The sequence below is a fragment of the Palaemon carinicauda genome, unplaced genomic scaffold, assembly GCF_036898095.1.
Source record: "Palaemon carinicauda isolate YSFRI2023 unplaced genomic scaffold, ASM3689809v2 scaffold5, whole genome shotgun sequence".
NCBI classification, from domain to species: Eukaryota; Metazoa; Arthropoda; class Malacostraca; order Decapoda; family Palaemonidae; genus Palaemon; species Palaemon carinicauda.
In genome coordinates, this window is record NW_027171761.1 from 500,473 (window position 1) to 522,675 (window position 22,203).

General features: G+C 43.9%; 1 protein-coding gene across 2 annotated transcripts in view; it reads right to left on the bottom strand.

Moving 5' to 3' along the window:
* Positions 1-20,309, bottom strand: part of LOC137637031 (IST1 homolog) — a 189,267-nt gene extending 168,958 nt beyond the window's left edge. The window contains exon 1 of one of the 2 annotated variants that reach the window (XM_068369343.1): positions 19,936-20,309. In XM_068369343.1, coding sequence (XP_068225444.1) covers positions 19,936-20,079 — 144 coding nt within the window. In that variant the 5' untranslated portion in view covers positions 20,080-20,309. The remainder of the gene's footprint in view (positions 1-19,935) is intronic. The other variant, XM_068369342.1, reaches the window with a different exon arrangement.
* Between the last annotated feature and the right edge of the window lie 1,894 nt (positions 20,310-22,203).

Genomic DNA, 22,203 nt, shown 5'->3' on the forward strand with positions numbered 1-22,203 from the left:
GACACACCGTGTCAAAACACGGCAGCTTGTGGTAGCTCACGCACGGCAACGGAGTGCTCTGTGTGTGGGAGTCATCATACATCTGGCAGGGTTGACTGTGCATGGGTGGAGGAGCTCTCACAACAAGAGTGTGAGAGCAGGAAGCCATGCCGAGCGCACAACCGTGGCAGGTGTAGGCCCACGGGTGCATCGTCAACCTTCTCCGCAGTCGGAGTGTGGGAGCTGGCAACAACAAAAGCTGAGTGTTGGTGCGTGGGAGGGACTGCCGTGGGTTGCGGAGCATGTCGTATGGGATGCGGAGCATGCTGCATGGGTTGCGGAGCATGCCGCATTGTGTCAAAACACGGCAGCTCTACAGCACCTTCCCACTGCTGATGCGGTAGCTCACGCATGTCAATGGAGGGTGCAGCATGAACATGCGTCTGGCAGGGTCGACTGCGCATCGGAGGTGGAGCTCTCACAGGTGGAGAGTGGGAGCAGGCAGCCGCAGTATCTGCTGAGCGCACAACCGTGGAAGGTTGTAGATTAACAGGTGCATTGTCAACCTTCCAGCACGATACTCCTGCATGAAGGAGCAAGCTGAGACTGTATAGTCTGCAGCATGGACCACTAGGGTCTATGAAAGACGACAACAAACGGAGCTACTGTCCGTTGTGACTGAGGGTCTAAAACAGCGGGTGCGGCAACAGACGGAGTTACTGCCTGTTGCGGTACCACCTTGCCTCTCTTGGGAGGTGTGCAGTCGTCGGATGACTGGAGCGAGTCCGAACTGACCCAGTGGCTACACCTAGGCCGTTGGACTTGCGCGGAAGGGACCGACTTGCACTTAAAAGCTGCAAGATTTGGTCCATGGTTTCTGCGAGAAACCTCTTCCGCAGACGAGGAATAAATGGGCTCTCTCGTCTTTGTGTGGGTGGGGTGATCACGTCGGCAACGTGTGTAGATACACCCGAAACCACGGAGGGAAACGTCTGTTCGTCGATCAAGACCTGTGGAACCCATAAGTCCTTCGACATTACTTCTCCCCTGGGCTTGGGAGCTTGTAAGAGGTATCGGACTAGGTGAACAACTGGCACGAACAAACGAACCCTCGAACGCAACACTGTAACACTTTGCGCATATCACTTTATCACTTTTGATTTTCTGTTTGCACTTATTTCACTGAACTCGAAACTTTAAGTGATTTGTACCTGAAACACGCAATCCTATCCTTCATTAAAAGGTAGTAATTGCGAAAACAGTTTTACAATGTAACAGAAAAACATAATGAAAGATAAAGAATTCAGTGGCTGGAAAAGAGACTAAACACTAGATCAAATAAACTACGTTTAAAATCTCTCACCGCATAAAGCCTGGGAACAAGAATAAAACTCTAGAAACGTTTTACCTTCTTCCCCTATAGCGACTAGGGAGAAGAGTAAAAAAACGAGAACAACGTTACCCGCTTGAACGAAACGTTTATCCTCCTCTCTCTCCCTCCGTCTCTATCTCTCTCTCTCTCTCTCTCTCTTGACTTAGAACCTGAGAGATGAGCCCAATTATATATCGTTAAAACATATTATTTGTTAAAGGAAAAAAACTGAAAGGTTTCCCAAATAAAAAGTTCCTTTATTAGAATTAAAACCATTTAAGCTAAGAAAGAATGAACGAAACGCTAGAATCGGTTTACTCTTACTGCAACGTGAAACCGTGAAATACTCTCTCTCTATCGTAACGATAGAGCGCATGTTGAACGTTCTGAACGTCAACAACTGCGGAGACTAAACTAAACGTTAGTTCATCTTTGAAAACAGTACGAGACTATCAAAGAAATTCTTTCAAAAACATTAAAATTAAAATAGCATAAATTCTTAACAGGAAATACGATATGACGGGCTCAATGTTAACTAACTTCGGTTCCAAGTAAGGACCGCCTAATATTAGGAAAGGTCGCATATAAACAAACATAAAAATTAATTTTTATAAGTTTATAATAAATGGAAAGTTAATCGAAGAGGCCTATAAATGGCGGAGAGATATAAAATAAATCTATAACTTTGTTAAGCAAAATTACCAAAAACCTAAACACACTTCCGTCTAAGGGAAGGGTCGGTCATTAAAAGTGAAAGAGAGTCTATACTCTCTTCGACACCAGCACTTCCGTCTAAGGGAAGGGTCGGCCATTTAAAAGTGAAAGAGAGTCCACACTCTCTTCGTCACCATAATTAAATCTATCCAAAACGAGTTCAAGTTTTGAAATGAAGATAAAACCCCTGCATAGCGAAAGCTCAAAACTGGAATAGTGTACTTCACCAAATAGTTGTGAAAACAAATCCAGTTAGGGACGGCGTATTAGTAGATCTTGCCGGTGGCACGACAGAGGAAAAATTGAGTTCTTGTTGACAAGAAGTACTTGAGTACCTACTCACAGATGGCGCTGTTGTGTACACCCCCACCTGTATAGCGATCGCTGGCGTATCCCGACCGTAGATTTCTATCGGGCAACAGAGTTGACAGCTACATGATCATCGGGTAAGATTAATATTGAAAAATATCATTTTTAAATATTTAACTTAGCCGGTGAATATATAATAGCTGATTCACACCCAAGGCGGTGGGTAGAGACCAGAGTTAATTAAGTTTACAGCATATAAGCTAAGAGTTTTTGACAGTTATCAATATAACAAAACCAAAATATATAGGTACCTGGTAAGGAAGTTGACTTAGACGATTACTCTGCCTTGTAAGTCTGTCTTCCTCACGAAGCCCAGCGATCCTCTTAGGATGCTGAAAGACTCCCAGGAGCTGAAGTATAAAGGGTTGCAACCCATACTAACAGGACCTCATCAAACCCCTAATCTGGGCGCTCTCAAGAAATGACTTTGACCACCCGCCAAATCAACAAGGATGCGAAAAGCTTCTTAGCCTTCCGTACATCCCAAAAAACAATATTAAAAAACATTTCAAGAGACAGATTAAAAAGGATATTGGAATTAGGGTAATGTAGTGGTAGAACCCTCACCCACTACTGCACTCGCTGCAACGAATGGACCCAGTGTGTAGCAGTCCTCGTAAAGAGTCTGGACATCTTTTAAGTAAAATGACGCGAACACTGACTTGCTTCTCCAAAAAGTCGCGTCCATAATACTTTGCAGAGATTTATTTTGCTTGAAGGCCACGGAGGTTGCTATAGCTCTAACTTCGTGCGTCTTAACCTTAAGCAAACATCGGTCTTTCTCATTCAAGTGAGAATGAGCTTCTCGTATTAAAAAATCTGATAAAATATGACAAAGCATTCTTTGACATAGGCAATGATGGTTTCTTAACTGAGCACCATAATGCCTCAGATTTACCTCGTAATGACTTAGTACAAGCTAAATAGAACTTAAGAGCTCTAACAGGACATAATACTCTTTCCAGTTCGTTGCCTACGATCTCTGATAAGCAAGGAATATCAAAAGATTTAGGCCAAGGACGAGAAGGCAGTTCATTTTTTGGCCAGGAAACCAAGTTGAAGTGAACAAGTGGCTTTTTCTGTAGAAAAAACCGATGTTCTTACTGAAGGCATGAAGTTCACTGACCCTTTTAGCCGAAGCCAAGCACACTAGGAAAAGTGTCTTGAGGGTGAGATCCTTCAGGGAGGCTGAATGTAATGGCTCAAACCTGTCTGACATGAGGAACCTTATGACCACGTCTAAATTCCATCCAGGAGTTGCCAAACGACGTTCCTTAGAGGTCTCGAAAGACTTAAGGAAATCTTGGAGATCTTTATTGTTGGAAAGATCTAAGCCTCTATGTCGAAAGACCGAAGCCAACATGCTCCTGTAGCCCTTAATCGTGGGAGCTGAAAGGGAGCGAACCTTTCTCAGATGTAAAAGAAAATCTGCGATTTGGGCTACAGAGGTACTGGACGAGGACACAGATGCTGACTTGCACCAGTCTCAAAAGACTTCCCACTTCGACTGGTATACTCTAATGGTAGAAGCTCTCCTCGCTCTTGCAATCGCACTGGCTGCCTCCTTCGAAAAGCCTCGAGCTCTTGAGAGTCTTTCGATAGTCTGAAGGAAGTCAGACGAAGAGCGGGGAGGCTTTGATGGACATTCTTTACGTGGGGCTGACGTAACAGATCTACCCTTAGAGGAAGACTTCTTGGAAAGTCTACCAGCCATTGAAGTACCTCGGCGAACCACTCTCTCGCGGGCCAGAGGGTAGCAACCAACGTCAACCTTGTCCCTTCGTGAGAGGCGAACTTCTGCAGTACCTTGTTGACTATCTTGAATGGTGGGAATGCATATAAGTCCAGAAGAGACCAATCCAGTAGAACCGCGTCTATGTGGATTGCTTCTGTATCTAGGACTGGAGAGCAATAGATTGGTAACCTTTTGGTCAAACGAGGAGGCAAAGAGGTCTATGGTGGGTTGACCCCAAGTAGCCCAAAGACTCTTGCCCACGTCCTTGTGGAGGGTCCATTCCGTGGGTATCACCTGACCCCTCCGACTGAGACAGTCTGCCAAGACGTTCAAGTCCCCCTGGATGAATCTCGTCAACAGGGAGATGCCTCGATTTCTTGACCATAAGAGAAGGTCCCTTGCGATCTCGAGCAGCGTGAAGGAGTGTGTGCCTCCTTGCTTGGAGATGTACGCCAAAGTTGTGGTGTTGTCTGAGTTGACCTCTACCACTTAGTTTCGAAGAAGCTTTCGAATATCATCAAGGCCAAGTGGACTGCTAATAGCTCCTTGCCGTTGATGTGCATGCTCTTCTGACTTGAGGTCCACAGACCCGAGCATTCCTGACCGTCCAGGGTCGCACCCCAACCCAAATCCGACGCGTCTGAGAACAACACGTGGTTTGGGTTCTTGACTGCTAGGGATAGTCCCTCTCTCAGACTGATATTGCTGTCCCACCATTTCAGGCATGCCTTTACTGGTTCGGAGACTGGGAATGATACCGTCTCTAACGTCTTGTCCTAGTTCCAGTGAGAGGCTAGATGGAACCGGAGAGGCAGAAGGTGTAGTCTCCCTAGTGAGACAAACTGCTCCAGGGATGAGAGAGTCCCTACGAGACTGTTCCAACTCCTGACTGAACAAACGTTTTCTTTTCAGCATTAGTTGGACTTCGAGCAGGGCTTGTTCTATTCGGTGGCAGACGGAAAAGCCCGAAAAAAAAACTGGACTGCGAATCTCCATCCCCAAATATAGAATAATCTGGGATGGGATCAGTTGGGACTTTTAGGTTGACCAAAAGTCCCAACTCCCTGGCCAGACTCAACGTCCAATGTAGATCCTGCAGACAGCGAAGACTGGACGATGCTCTGAGAAGCCAGTCGTCCAAGTACAGGGAGGCTCGGATCCCCGATAGATGGAGGGATTTTGCCACATACCTCATGAGCCTCGTAAACACGAGAGGCGCAGGACTGAGGCCAAAGCACAGGGCTCAAAACTGGTACCCCACATTCCTGTAAACAAACCTCAGAAACGGTTGGGAATCCGGGTGTATAGGAATGTGGAAGTATGCCTCCTGAAGGTCGAGAGAGACCATCCAGTCGCCTTCCATAAATGCTGTCAAGACAGCCTGGTAGACTTCATCGTGAAGTTTGTCTTGACAATGAACGCATTGAGCGCACTTGCCTCTTACGTACTCCTGCAGTGAACATGGCTGCCAGATCATTGGAGCCATCCCTGAGGGACTTGTTCCTGCAGAGAACATGGCTGTCAGATCATTGGAGCCATCCCTGAAAGCCTTGTTTATGCATGACATAATTGTACAGCTAAACTTCAAACGCTCGAAAATAGCTCTGAAGTCGACCTGTAAAATCTTGAAGCGTCTCATGGCCAGGCGCCAGGGAGAGTCTATGAGGTTTGAGAAGTCTATCTGGGCAGAGGCAGGAACTCCCAAGCCGAGAACTTCTCTCGTGTCATATCAGACTCTCGCTCTATAAGCCAGCTTAAAAGTAGGGAAAGCAAAGGCTGTCTCCCCCAAACTCCTCCTGGTGATAAACCAGTCGCCTAGCAAACGTAAAGCTCTCTTAGAAGAGCGAGAGAGCACTAGCTTATAAAACAACGGCTTCGAAGTAGCTAGGCCTAGTGTAAACTCTGACGTTTAGGCAAACGAGGAGCAGCAGTTACAAAAAGATCCGGACAAAGATCCTTAAAAATCAGCATGATTTATTTAAAGTCCATAGAGGGCTAAGCAGCTTTAGGCTCCTCTCCGCCTGACAGAGTCCTCAAGGGAATATCAGTAGGAGGGGGAACAGCAACTTCCTTATCTGAAGAAACCTTGTCCAACAATAGCCGAGTCTCAAGCAAGGGAGAGACCTACCGTGGTGGCAATGCTTTACAAGCAGAGTCCACACGCACTGGTGCACTAGTAGCGGACCAGGACGCAACGTCATGTAACTGCTTAACAGTCTGTGAACTGTCAACAACAACAGGTGCGGGAGGACGCTCGGCGTCCACTCGAGACTGTTTTGACTGCCTAGTCTGAGCAGTCAAAACAACTCTAGACTGCGGTAGTTGACGCTCAGCGTCAAAACAAGTCAACTCCGCTGGCTGGCGAACGTCCTGAACGTCAACAGGAGCATTAGGAAGCGGCCTAACGTCCAAATCCGGCTGAAAATCAACACGTGACCGCATCGAGTGAGGCTCTACATATCGTGACTGACGTGACTTAGCTACGCCAACGTCAACAGGACGCACAAAGGTTCGTTTGGGCGGCTGAAGGCCAGGATCTCGATGAGATAAACGGCTAGGATCAACGTGAACCTTATCGGCAGAATAGTCTTCCATAAGAGAGGCAAGCTTATTCTGCATGTCTTGCCGTACAACCCATTTAGGATCAACGGGAATGGTTGCGGTAAGAGACGAGGGTAACGTCTGTGACTGCAAAACCTTGCCTACAAAAAGACTCTCGGAGTCTGTGTTACGCTTTTGTTTAGGCGGCGAGCAGTCTTCCGATGACTGCATAGGGTCAGAGCTGTCCTAATAGTTAAAACCAGGACGCTGGACCTGTCCTGAAAGGACTGACTTTCGCTTAAAGGGCCTCGAAACCTTGTTCCACGGTTTCTTATGCGAAAAGCCTTCGGATGACGAGGAGAAAATCGTCTCTCTCGCCTTATGGTAGGGGTGATCTTGGTGAGATACGCCTGATACCATAGAGGGAACGTCTGTTCGCTGATCAAGGCCTCTCGAACCCATAAGTCGTACGACATTACTTCTCCCCTGGGCTTGGGAGCTTGCAAGAGGTCCCGGACTAGGCGAACGACAGGCACGAACAGACGAACCCTCGGTCGCAACACTGATAACACTTTGCGCAATATCACTTTATCACTACGATTTTCTGTTTTGCACTTATTTCACTGAAATCGAATTTTTTAAACAATTCACATTAGGTATGAATAAAACTGATTTCTACCTGAAGCACGCAATTCTACCCTCATCAAAAGGTTATAATTGCGAAATCAGTCGTATAATGTAAGCACATTAATACAAGCAAAAAACAGTAAACATATTTTAAGATAAAAAGATCAGTGGCTGGGGAAGAGACTAAACACTAGTTCATTCAAAACTACGTTTTCAATCTCTCACCGTACAGTGCCTGGGACGAGAATAAAAACTAAAAACGTTTTATCCTTTCTCCCCGTACAGAGACTAGGGACGAGAGTAACTCGAGAACAACGTTACTCGCTTGGGACGAGAATAAAGATCGGAACGTTCTCTCTCCTCTCTCTCTCCGTCTCTATCTCTCTCTCTCTCTTGATTTAGCACCGAAGAGAAGAGCCCACTTACGTTTCGTCAAAAAACAGGTTATTTGACCAAAGGAAAAAACTGAAAGGTTTTTCAATTAAAAAGTTCCTTTAAAATAGAATTTAAAACATTTAAGCTTTGAAAGAAGAATGAACAAAACGTCAGAATCGATTTACTCTTTCTGCAAAGTGAAACCGTGATACTTTCTCTCTCTATCGTAACGATAGAGCGCAAACTGCGTAGCATAAATAAACTAAACGTTAGTTCATCTTTGAAACAGTACGAAGACTATTCAAAGAAAATCTTTCATAAAATATCTACTAAAAAATATTCATTTAATAAGTTTTAAATCATTAGCTCTGTAAAATGTTATTTTCATTAGTAAAATAAATTTTTGAATATACTTACCCGATAATCATGTAGCTGTCAACTCCGTTGCCCGACAGAATTCTACGGAAGGGATACGCCAGCGATCACTATACAAGAAGGGGGTGTACTCACCAGCGCCACCTGTGGCCAGGTACTGCAGTACTTCTTGTTGACACCACCTCAATTTTTCCTCGGTCCACTGGTTCTCTATGGGGAGGAAGGGTGGGTCAATTAAATCATGATTATCGGGTAAGTATATTAAAAAATTTATTTTACTAATGAAAATAACATTTTTCAATATTAATCTTACCCGATAATCATGTAGCTGATTCACACCCAGGGAGGTGGGTGAAAACCAGTGTACATGTACAGTATATCAAGAAGCTAAGTATCCCGTATTTCATATTATCAGTTATTCAAAATAACAATGAAATTATAAGTACCTGGTAAGGAAGTCGACTTGAACCATTACTCTGCCTTTAATAAGTTCGTCTTCCTTACTGAGCGCAGCGTTCCTTTTAGGAGGCTGAACAACCCTAAGGTGCTGAAGTATAAAGGGCTGCAACCCATACTAAAGGACCTCTACACAACCTCTAACCTAGGCGCTTCTCAAGAAAGAATTGACCACCCGCCAAATCAACTAGGATGCGGAAGGCTTCTAGCCTACCGTAACAACCCAAAAAACAACAATAAAAGCATTCAAGAGAAAGGTTAAAAAAGGTTATGGGATTAAGGGAATGTAGTGGCTGAGCCCTCACCTACTACTGCACTCGCTGCTACGAATGGTCCCAGGGTGTAGCAGTTCTCGTAAAGAGACTGGACATCTTTGAGATAAAATGATGCAAACACTGACTTGCTCCTCCAAAAAGTTGCATCCATAATACTCTGCAGAGAACGGTTCTGTTTAAAGGCCATCGAAGTGGCTACAGCTCTCACTTCGTGGGTCCTTACCTTCAGCAAAGCAAGGTCTTCATCCTTCATGTGAGAATGAGCTTCTCTAATCAGAAGCCTTATATAATACGAAACTGCGTTTTTGGACATAGGCATCGAAGGTTTCTTGATGGCACACCATAAGGCCTCTGATTGTCCTCGTATAGGTTTTGACCTTTTAAGATAGTATTTTAGAGCTCTGACAGGGCAAAGAACTCTCTCTAGCTCGTTACCCACCATGTTGGAAAGGCTAGGAATTTCGAACGATCTAGGCCAAGGACGTGAAGGAAGTTCATTTTTTGCTAAAAATCCGAGCTGTAAGGAACATGTTGCTGATTCGGATGTGAATCCTATGTTCCTGCTGAAGGCGTGAACCTCACTAACTCTTTTGGCTGTTGCAAGGCAGACGAGGAAAAGAGTTTTGAGAGTAAGGTCTTTGAAAGAAGCTGACTGGAGAGGTTCAAACCTAGGAGACATAAGGAACCTTAAGACTACGTCTAGATTCCAGCCTGGAGTGGACAATCGACGTTCTAGAAGTCTCGAAAGATTTAAGGATGTCTTGTAGATCCTTGTTGGAGGAAAGATCCAAACCTCTGTGGCGGAGAACTGAAGCCAACATACTTCTGTACCCTTTGATCGTAGGAGCCGAAAGAGATCTAACATTCCTAAGATGTAACAGGAAGTCAGCAACTTGGGTTACAGAGGTATTGGTAGAGGAAACTGCATTGGCTCTGCACCAGCTTCGGAAGACTTCCCACTTGGATTGATAGACTCTACGAGTGGATATCCTCCTTGCTCTGGCAATCGCTCTGGCTGCCTCCTTCGAAAAGCCTCTAGCTCTAGCGAGTCTTTTGACAGTCTGAAGGCAGTCAGACGAAGAGCGTGGAGGTTTGGATGTACCTTCTTTACGTGAGGTTGACGTAGAAGGTCCACTCTTAGAGGGAGAGTCCTGGGAACGTCGACCAGCCATTGTAGTACCTCTGTGAACCATTCTCTTGCAGGCCAAAGGGGAGCAACCAGCGTCAGCCGTGTCCCTTCGTGAGAGACGAACTTCTGAATGACTCTGTTGATGATCTTGAACGGCGGGAATGCATATAGCTCGAGATGGGACCAATCCAGCAGAAAAGCATCCACGTAAACTGCTGCTGGGTCTGGAACTGGGGAACAGTACAAAGGGAGCCTCTTGGTCATGGAGGTGGCGAACAGATCTATCGTTGGCTGACCCCACAAGGTCCAAAGTCTGTTGCACACGCTCTTGTGAAGGGTCCATTCCGTGGGGATGACTTGATCTTTCCTGCTGAGGCGATCTGCCGAGACGTTCATATTGCCCTGAATGAACCTCGTTACCAGAGAGAGGTTTAGACTTCTTGACCAAATGAGGAGGTCCCTTGCTATCTCGTACAGCTTCCTCGAATGGGTCCCTCCCTGCTTGGAGATGTATGCCAAGGCTGTGGTGTTGTCGGAGTTCACCTCCACCACCTTGTTTAGCAGGAGGGACTTGAAGTTCATTAAAGCCAGATGAACTGCCAGCAACTCCTTGCAGTTGATGTGAAGCGTTTCCTGTTCCTTGTTCCATGTTCCCGAGCATTCCTGTCCGTCCAAGGTCGCGCCCCAGCCCGAGTCTGATGCGTCCGAATAGAGATGAAGATTGGGGGTCTGAACCGCTAACGATAGACCCTCCTTGAGAAGGATGTTGGTCTTCCACCACATGAGAGAAGTCTTCATCTCTTTGGTAACAGGAATAGAGACCGCTTCGAGCGTCATATTCTTGTCCCAGTGAGCTGCAAGATGGAATTGAAGGGGGCGGAGGTTGAGTCTCCCTAACTCGGTGAACAGGGCTAACGATGACAGGGTCCCTGTTAGACTCATCCACTGTCTCACCGAGCATCTGTTCCTCTTCAGCATGCTCAGAATGCACTCTAGGGCTTGGCTGATTCTTGGGGCCGACGGAAAAGCCCGAAAAGCTTGACTCCGAATCTCCATTCCCAGGTAAACGATGGTTTGGGAAGGAATAAGCTGGGACTTTTCTAAGTTGACCAAAAGACCCAGTTCCTTGATCAAGTCCAAAGTCCAGTTGAGACTCTCCAGACAGCGACGACTTGTGGGGGCTCTTAACAGCCAGTCGTCTAAATAAAGGGAGGCTCTGATGTCCACCAAGTGGAGGAATTTCGCAATATTCCTCATCAGTCGCGTAAACACCATAGGCGCCGTGCTTAGGCCAAAACACAGGGCTTGGAATTGGTACACAACCTTTCCAAAAACGAATCTCAGGAAAGGTTGGGAGTCTGGATGAATAGGAACGTGAAAGTAAGCGTCTTTCAGATCCAACGAGACCATCCAGTCCTCCTGCCTGACCGCTGCTAGGACCGACTTCGTCGTCTCCATAGTGAACGTCTGCTTGGTGACATAAGCATTGAGCGCACTGACGTCCAGCACCGGTCTCCAACCTCCTGTCTTCTTGGCCACCAGAAAGAGACGGTTGTAGAAGCCCGGGGATTGATGGTCCCGGACTATCACCACTGCCTCCTTCTGTAACAGGAGCGACACCTCTTGGTGTAACGCTAGCCTCTTGTCCTTTTCCTTGTAGTTGGGAGAGAGGTTGATGGGAGAAGTGGTCAGAGGGGGATTGCGGCAGAATGGTATCCTGTAACCCTCCCTTAGCCACTTGACAGACTGGGCGTCTGCACCTCTTCTTTCCCAAGCTTGCCAGAAGATCTTGAGTCTGGCTCCTACTGCTGTCTGGAGAGGAGGAGAGTCAATGTTTGCCTTTCGAAGGCTTGAGACCTTTCTTGGACCTGCCCCTGAAACCGTCTGGACGGGTACTTCCTCGGCTGGGGGCTCTGCCACGAAAGGGCGGAATAAATCTTGTAGCAGGAGTATCGGCCACTGGGGTGCGGTAAGTTCTAGGAACCGAAGGAGCAACCTTAGCCTTACGTGCTGAAGAGGCCACAAGGTCATGAGTGTCCTTCTGAATAAGAGCCGCAGACAATTCCTTGATAAGGTCCTCAGGAAACAGGAACTTAGAAAGCGGAGCAAAAAGTAACTGAGACCTTTGACAAGAGGTGATACCAGTGGAAAGGAAGGTGCAAAGTTGTTCCCTTTTCTTGAGTACTCCCGAAACAAACATGGAGGCAAGTTCGCCGGAACCATCGCGAATTGCTTTATCCATACAGGACATGATAAGCATGGCCGAGTCCTTATCAGATGGGGCAGTCTTCTTGCTCAAGGCCCCCAGGCACCAGTCGAGAAAATTAAAAATCTCAAAGGCGCGAAAGACTCCCTTTAAGAAGTGGTCTAAGTCAGAAAAGGTCCAGCAGACCTTAGAGCGCCTCATAGCCGACCTTCGTGGAGAGTCAACCAAACTTGAGAAGTCAGCCTGGGCAGAGGCAGGGATTCCCAAGCCTGGTTCCTCTCCTGTGGCATACCATACGCCCGCCTTAGAAGTCAGCTTAGTAGGTGGAAACATGAATGACGTCTTCCCTAGTTGCTGCTTGGACTGCAACCAATCCCCTAACATTCTCAAAGCTCTCTTAGAAGATCTAGCGAAGACGAGCTTAGTGTAGGCAGACTTAACAGGTTGCATGCCTAGAGAAAACTCTGATGGAGGAGAGCGAGGGGTAGCAGAAACAAAGTGATCCGGGTAAACTTCTCTGAAAAGAGCCAGGACCTTGCGAAAGTCAATGGAGGGTGGTAACGACTTGGGTTCCTCCACGTCAGAAGAGGGATCATCCAGGTGCGCAGCTTCCTCCTCAGAAACCTCATCACCTGAGGGTTGAGAAGCGAGAGGTAAAGTTACAGCGGTATGCTGAACGGCAGAATCCTGACAAGCGGGTGCATATACACTTGCGGATTCATCCTCAAGTCTCTGTTGAAGAGGATGAGGGCTGGTAATGACAAAGTCATGAGGCTGAGAAGAAGGAGGCTCTGCGGGAGTCTGGGGAGCAAGCGTGGTGAGAGGCGACTGTAGTAAAACCTGAGGTTCAGGCTGCAAAGACTGCTCAAGCTGAGGAGAAAGAGGGAGATGCATGCGTTGAGGTGGCTGACTCATTGCATGAGGTTCATGTCTCAAGAGTTGCGCTTGCTTCAAGGGTTGAGGTGGCTGCGCAGTAAGAGGTTCCTGTCTCACGAGTTGAGGTTCTTGAGGTGGGTGCTGCGAGAGTTGAGGTGGCGGCTGCGCAGAAAGAGGCTCCTGTCTCACGAGTTGAGGTTCTTGAGGTGCTTGCCTCGAGAGTTGAGGTTCTCGCCTCGAGGAAAGTGGAGGTATCAGCTGCGAGAGCTGAGGTGGCTGCCTCAAGGATGGCAGAGGTTGTCGTACCTCAAGAGGTTGCTGCCTCGAGGATGGTCTTACTGCAAGAAACTCTTGCCTCAAAGGTAGAGGAGGTTGTAAGGCATAAGACTCCTGTCCCCATTGTTGAGGAGGTTGCCGCGTGGTAAGAGGTTCCTGCCTCAAGGAAGGTGGAGGTTGCTGCACAACGCTGGTATCTGGCAACTCCCAACGCGGTAGCTCACGCATGGAGGTAGCTTGAGGAACCTCAACTTCGTACGTCTGGCAGACTGGACTGCGTAGAGGAGGAGGAGCGCTCGCAGGAGGAGGTGTAACCTTCTCTGCCTGACACTCACGCATCAATACCGCAAGCTGCGACTGCAAAGACTGCAGCAAAGCCATCTTGGGATCAACAGACGTTGAGGTCTGTTGAGGCAGAGCCTTAACAGAAGTTGAGGTCTGTTGAGGCATCGCCTTACCTCTCTTAGGAGGCGTGCAGTCACCTGATGACTGCGGCGAGTCAGAGCTAGCCCAATGACTACATCCGGGCTGTAGAACTCGTGCGGTCTGGACTTTACGCTTAAGAGGTCTTGAGACCTGAGTCCAGCGTTTTCTCCCCGAAAATTCTTCTGCAGACGAGGAAAATAAGGGCTCAATCGTCAGAGAGTGGAAGTGACGATCTCTGTAAGATACGCCCGCAACCACCGAGGATACTGCTGTGCGCCGATCAAGGCCTGCCGAACCCTTTTGCCCTTCGACATTGCTTCTCCCCTGGGCTTGGGAGCTTGCAAGAGGTCCCGGACTGGGAGGACGACTGGCACGCACAGAAGTACCCTCACGCACAACACTGACACTGACACTAGCACTCGGCACAGCACTGGCACTACCACTTCCCACTGCACTTTTCACTTTAAGTTCCTTGACGTCTGCCAAGAGGAACTTGTGGTCACTCACTACCGACTCCACTTTATCACCTAAAGCCTGAATGGCACGTAAAACATCAGACATATCAGGCTGAGCACAAATAGTAGGATCGGGGGTAGCCACTACAGGGGGAGGAAAAGGTTGAGGATCATGGGGTGAGGAATAAAGCGAAGAGCGAGCCGAACTCCTCCTAACTCTCTCTCTCTCTAACTTAGTGGTATACTTGAGGAATCGAACAAAATCAAGTTCCGAAAGTCCGGCGCATTCCTCACATCGATCTTCCAACTGACAGGATTTTCCCCTACAGTCGGAACAAACGGTGTGAGGATCAACCGAGGCCTTCGGAATACGCCTAATACAAGTCCTACATCGTCTTTGGGGAGGAGCTTGAGAAAGGTCGGACATCTTGAATCAAAGAACAGTCAAGGGGGAATTCCAATTAAAGCAAAATATCGTTAACCATTAATCAAATCAATCTAAAAGCTATCTAAGCTAAGAGACAAGTTTCCTGTATAGCGAAAGCTGAAATCTTAGAGCAATACTTCACCAAAAACCGTGAACAAGACTCCAAAATTATAAGCGTATCCATGTAGGTCTTGCCGGAAGCACGACAGAGGAAAAATTGAGGTGGTGTCAACAAGAAGTACTGCAGTACCTGGCCACAGGTGGCGCTGGTGAGTACACCCCCTTCTTGTATAGTGATCGCTGGCGTATCCCTTCCGTAGAATTCTGTCGGGCAACGGAGTTGACAGCTACATGATTATCGGGTAAGATTAATATTGAAAAAGTTATTTACGATTGAAAGGGCTCAACGTTGTTTAACTTCGGTTTCCAAGTTAGGACCGCCTACTCTCAGGAAAGGTCGCATATAAACAAATCATTAAAATTTATCTTGATGTTTATTATAAATGGAAAGCTAATCGAAGAGGCCTAATAAAGGCGGGTGAGATATAAAATATATAGAGGAAAATCTATAATTAATTTATAACGTGATAAGATAATTGCTAAAAGCCTAAAACACACTTCCGTACTAAGGGAAGGGTCGGCCATTTAAAAGTCAAAGACAGTCCAAAAAACAATCCAAAGTCATCAAAAATTAAATCTATCCAAAAACGAGTTCAAGATTTAAGTTGAAGATAAAACACCTGCACTGCGAAAGCTCAAACCAAAATGAAGTACTTCACCAAATATGTTGAGAAAACTCCAGGTTCTACAGCGAGTAAAGATACGTCTTGTCGTCAAGGTCGACAGAGAAGAATTGAAGGGTTTGTTTACATGCAAGAGTGGTATCTGGCCGATAGTTGGCGCTGGTGGGCACACCCGCAACCTTCATAGCGATCGCTCGCAAGTTTTTGAGTGTGTTTTCCGTCGAGCCGCTGAGTAGCAGCTATTATATATTCACCGGCTAAGTTGAATATTTAAAAAGACACATTGACATTAACCTGCTGATCTTTTTTGTTCATTTCTTTAAATAAGAATAAAATTTCAATAGGCCACTAATTTAAAATATTCACTGTGTTCAACCTACTGTCATGTTTTCATTTCTATTAATAGGATTGAAATTTCATTCTGGTTTGAAAAAAAAAAATATTAAATATATCGTGTTGTGAATTTTGCATGTTCAAATAAAATATTATGATTTAAAAGAATAAATTTTGTTCAACCTGCAGTTGTAAGATTATTTAGCTGATGTTATTTTGTGTGTGTATGTGTGTTTTGTTGTATTCTTTCTTAGTGTTTCTGCTATTGTTTATAAGCTTTAAAACTAATTTCAAAACTCAACTGAGTATCAAGATAAATTTTTTTTCTAATGATATCAGGGTAAATATATACTTTAATTTCTAGCCAAATACATGAACCATATATTTTTCCTACTCACTAACTTGTTTTATAACTTTCTGACCATGATTATTGGGGCAAACCACCCGTTCGTTAGTTTTTGGACCCCCTTATATAAAAACAATTATGGGGGACCCCAGTGGGAACCCGGGGTTTTTGGGTGGGGAAATGTCATAAACGAGTGATTTGCAGCAATAATAATGGTCGGAGATGCAAAATAAGCACAGGATTACCTGTTGGAAAAATATATGGTTCATGTAAGTGGCTGAAAACAGGCCAAAACAGGATTATTTAACACTTTTGATATTTCTAAAAGGCTACAGAACCTAACCAACCCACCTAACCTAACCTAGCAGTTCCCAGGTCACAACCCTAGTTGGAGACAAGCCCCCAGATACCCCTTCCCAGGTCACAACCCCTAGCCGGGGTGCAAGACCCAGAACCCCCCTTCCCAGGTCACAACTGCTAGCCAAACCCCTTACCCCCTTCCCAGGTCACAAACTAAATGTAAATCACAAATAATTCTTTACCTTATGATTGACACGATTTTTTTTTTTGTCTTGGCAATCCTTACAGAAGCTTTGCAGTAAAAATGTGCTGGTTTCCGAAAAATTAAATCAAAATCGGACCTTTGAGGCATTATTACACGGTTATTTTTTTTAATTTCACATGAGTAACAATAGCTTTACACTAAACGGAGAGTATTTCCTTCATAATCAATTGCCGACATAGAACAGGAAATTACACTAAATTTCGAAATAGATTGTACTTCCCTTAAGTTCCCTCTTGGATACGTCTATGTGATGGTGGTTTAACTCAAACTGACGGGATGGGTGGAAAGAAAATTGGCTGTTGTAACACAACATCCGGGAACTTAAGCATAAATATTTGGAAGCTCCTAATTGGTTAAAAAAAAAGCCAGATAATGATTACCTCACACAAAAAACCGAAATGCTGGCCAAAGCGAATGCAAGCAACGCATGCGCAGGAACTCGACATCAGTCTCCCAGATGTAAACAATCGACTTACTATTAGACCGATACATTAGTTATCACACACCAGCCCTTATTAAATATATAGAGAAAAACTACCCAACTCGTCTATTTCTCATAGCAAATTTGTTTTGCTAGTACTTAAAATATCATATACTATATTTACCGATATTTGTTTATGGCAATTTCAACCCGCAGACTGCAAATATGGAAGCACAATTCTTGTCCAGTATGACATTTTTTAATTATCAGAATTTTTTCATCTTTATATTTCATCAATTAGCAGATTATTCTTATCTATTAAATTCTCCTTTTCTGTTCCTCAGTAGAAAATGCTCATGGTAACAACAGCTTTTTTTCTTTCCTTACTAAATATTATTATCATTACTGTATTATCATTATTACTACCTAAGCTACAACCCTAATTGGAAAAGCAAGATGCTATAAGCCCAAGGGCTCCAACAGGGAAAAATAACCCAATGAGGAAAGGAAATATATGATATAAGAAGTAATGAACAATTAAAATGAAATATTTTAAAAACATCAACAATATTAAAACAGATACTTTACATATAAACTATAAAAACTTATAAAAATTGAACTAATGCAACATCAGTCAAGGAATCCATCTTGTTAAGTGAGAAACGTTAGCACGTGCCAATGCCTATGCAACAGGGTGACGTAGTGCGAGATGTCTCGCATTTCGGTGTCTCCGTGTCTCGCTTTCTATGTGATTCTGGCCTAATATGCATCTACATATTGGAAGATAATCCAATTACGAAAGACCAGTTTGTGTCCACAAGGCAATATTTGAAAATACTGTATAAAGGCTAAAATCACTTGGAGGGTCTGTATGTTAGCGGCCACCAGTATTTATGATGACGGCTGACTAAGAATACGAGAGTGTAAGGGAGGTCGCAGGGGGATATTGCTCCCCATTAGGTAAGTAGGTAAGGATATGGCTTATAGGCTAGGTTAATTAGTTTTAGAGTCCGTTTTTATGCACGCGGGAGAAACTGGCCACTGATATACAAAGGCTCCAAATCTTTACCATTATCATTATTATTATTACTATAATTGGAAAATTTAGTTTCATCCATTATGGGAAATCTATTATAATAATATATTTCCCGAGTAAAGCAAGTCTTTTGTAGTATTTCTGTAAAATATTATCTGTCGCAAATGCCTAGTTCTTTATATATCGACGATCAAACTCACGCTATTCATGTCTTCCTCCCAGATTTTTTCTAAGTCTGTTGTTATTGTTGACTGTGTCTTGTATTTGCTTAAATGAGCCCTGCAACCACTATAATCCGCTGACAAACTAGTCCACTATGAAGTCTTACACGTTTGGCCAATCAGAGCGCCTGTCCACTATGACGTCATACATGTTTGGCCAATCACAGCGCGACAATACAACAGCGCCACAATACATTATCTTCCCAGGCATTTCATTTCGTTTTTAGACATGGAGACCGTAGAAAGGGCGTCATCTCATGTTGCACAAAAAGTTGAAATTCCATTTTCTTGTCCTGACTGTTTCGTAACTTACAATGAATTTGTTGAAAAACTAGTGCATTTGTGCCAGAGACACAATTTAATTTTACAAAATAAAAATTGGCCTGCATGTCAAGGAACCTTCCCAACAGCTTCACGTTTTCCTCAAAGCAGCAGCACATCTTTATGAACCAACAGTTTAAGGTAAGCTTCATTAATTTATAGAGTATATTATAATGGTGATAGTATAACGATGTATGCAGCAGTACCATCACTTTGAATTTGGTTTGATGGATGTGTTAGGTAGTGGCTGTAAGGGGGGGTGGCCTCGCAGGGGTAGGCCTAGGTAGGGGTACAGGGCCCTAGGTTAGGTGGTTGTATTAGGTTCGGTAGTGTCCCAAAATTCACTGTGGCCTTAAGGGGGGGTCGCAGGGGGGGCGGAGCCCCCCCCCCCCCCCGGTAGGCCTAGGTAGGGGTACAGTGCCCCTAGGTAGGGGTACAGAGCCCCTAGGCTAGGTTAGGTGGGTTTATTAGGTTCAGTAGTGCCCTGAAAATCACTGTGGCCTTAAAGGGGGGACGAAGGGGGGGTCGCAGGGGGGGCGGAGCCCCCCCGGTAGGGCTAGATAGGGGTATAGGGGGAGGGGTGGTGGAAGGATAAGTATTCATTTATTGCAAATATCATTTGACGCCCCCCCCCCCACCCAAAACCCCGGTTCCCACCTGGTGTCCCCCATAATTGTTGGGATGAAGTAGGGTCTTTCTGGATTCTAGAACAACTTGTTGTTTTAACTCCAATTACATAGTAAATCTCTAAATCGGATGGTTTGCGGTCAAAATAAACGTTAAATTCGTTGGAACTACACTATTTCTGATGTAACAAATATATTTTTATTCCAATTTCCCCATAATGGATGAAACTGTAAATTTACCCTATAATTATTATTATTATCATTATTATTAGACCAAACTTTCCTCCCTAACCTACCCTACAAGCCATGTCCTTACCTACTTACCTAAGGGGGGGGGGGAAACGCCCCCCTGCGACCCCCCCTTACACTGCCATATTCTAAGTTAGACATAATAATACATACAGGTGGACGCTATCATACATACACACCTTATTTGCTAAACTAAAACCCTAATCTGAAAAGCAGGATGCTATAAGCCCAGAAGGCCCAACAGGGAAAACAGCCCAGTGAGGAAAGGAAACAATGAAATAAGAGAAGTAATCAAGCATAAAAATAAAATATTTCAAGAACAGTACCAACACTATAATAAATATAAAAAATAATTAATTAAATAAGAGGAAGAGAAACAAGATAGAATAAGTGTGCCTGAGTGTACCCTCAAGCAAGAGATAAGACACACAGAGTTAATTGCTGTCAAAGGGGCACAGTACCTTTCCTGTAGCTAAATAATCAGCAATTTCCTTTCTCGCTTTTTGAGCCAATTCTGTCTTTTTCTTCTCCAGCAACTTCAGCCGATTTATGGCCAACCTTAAATTGGTTTTCAGTTTATTGTAATTCGGTCCTGAGGCGAACATCGTAGACGATTCTTTTAACAAACTTTTAATGAATGAATCTTATTTTACGATATCGAAGTCACCCGTCACAATACACTATCTTCCTGGGACAGAAATGGATAACAGTCACACAACCACACAAAATTGTAATCTGTCAAGTCAATAATAAAGAAAGTTTAGGTGTCGTGATGTTGAATCACCTTAAGAATTCGTGTGAACTAAACGAGACCCACAAACAAACTAACAAACTTTGAATGAATCCAGGGTTGCCAGATTATTTCGACTGAATTATCGTACATGAGCCTTAAAATTGTCGTTTTTCAACCAAAATTATCGTACACAGTTTCAATATAATTATTAGGGAGTTACATGATTGACTTATTTCAAAATATTTTAGTATAATTGTTTAATTAAACACACATTTGTATATGCCTAAGGTATGTATCGTACATCGTACTGGACTTAAAATAATCGTACATGTACGATAATTATCGTAGGAATGGCAACCCTGAATGAATCTTATTTTGCAATATTGAAGAACCCGTATGAAAACTCTACTTTTCTGCCTTAGGATTAATAATGGGTCTCGGTTTCTTCCATTCGTTCTTATTCTGTATATTTATATTCTGTCGTTTTACATGATAGCTCCTGCAAAAGTTATATTTCAGTTATTCCCTACTATTCAATTCTAATTATTTATAAAATATTTATCGGAATTCGCCTCTATCACCTTTGCTTCAAAATTCAGAAAACTCTACGTTTCTGGTACAGATTAAATAATGTTTCTCAGTTTCTAACATCGTTCTCATCATATATATTTATATTTTGTCGATTTACAGGATAGCTTATGGAAAAGTTATATTTCAGTTACTTCCTACTATTCATTTCTAACTATTGATAAAATATTTATCTAAATTCACCTTTGCTTCAAAATTCAGAAATTAAACGTTATCTGTGAATAAGCAACTGTGGGGCTGACACACCTCCCATAAATATCAATGACATCACTTCATTGCGTTTCCTTATCATTATCTTATCTCTCTCTCTCTCTCTCTAATTAATCTTATTTTCATATCTTTTTATCGGCTACCAAGTGATGCATCATAGATGTTCATCTTCCCATCAGCCATGTTTCATGGATAAACGAATTATAGTTCACCCCTGTCGTAGATATACAGTATAGCTCCATAGTTTTTTCATAAATGTTTAGATTTCACCCTTTTTATTTTACTTCCGGAGTAACTTATTGAATTTCTTAACTAATCCTGATTATGTTTTCCTGGTCCTTTCACACAGGGAAATCGTTCACACTACATGACTTAAGAGATGTTTGTCTTATGTCCATAGATTTTTGGGACTTTGGTATTTGTTAATTATCAATTCCCCATTATTGAAACACTTATAAAACATGAAAGCTTTCTACTTCTTCTTGAAGCCCATATTATTTTCACTCCTTCCGTTGTGTTATTTACGGGCTGCCCAGCGGCAAAAGCCCGTGTCTTATATAAGGTAAGGCAATCTACACACACAGTTGTCTTGAGACTGCACATTTGAAAGTTCTGGAACCTACATTAGAAGTAGGACTGAAATCTAAAGAGTCTCTTCTATTCTCACCAAGAGGAAAGTAGTCCCTGAACAATTACAGTGCCGTAGTTAACCAATTGGGTGAAGAAAAATTGTTTGGTAATCTCAGTGTTGTCAGGTGTATGAGGACAGAGGAGAATTTGTAAATATGCCAGACTATTCGGTGTCTGTGTAGGCAAAGGGATAGTGAACCGTAACCAGAGATAAAGATCCAATGTAGTACTATCTGGTCAGTCAAAGGACCCTTAACTCTTGTGGTGGTATCTCAACGAGTGGCTGGTACCCTGGCCAACCTACTACACACACACACACACACACACACACACACACACACACACACACATATATATATATATATATATATATATATATATATATATATATATATATATATATATATATATATATATATATATATATATATATATATATATATATATATATATATATACATATATGCTTTACTTTTTACTTTTAGGGGTTTATATCTCGCCCTCCATCAGACACTAAGAATCTGTTCAGGCGGGCCTTGGTGTGTGAAAATAATTTCTTTCCAGTTTA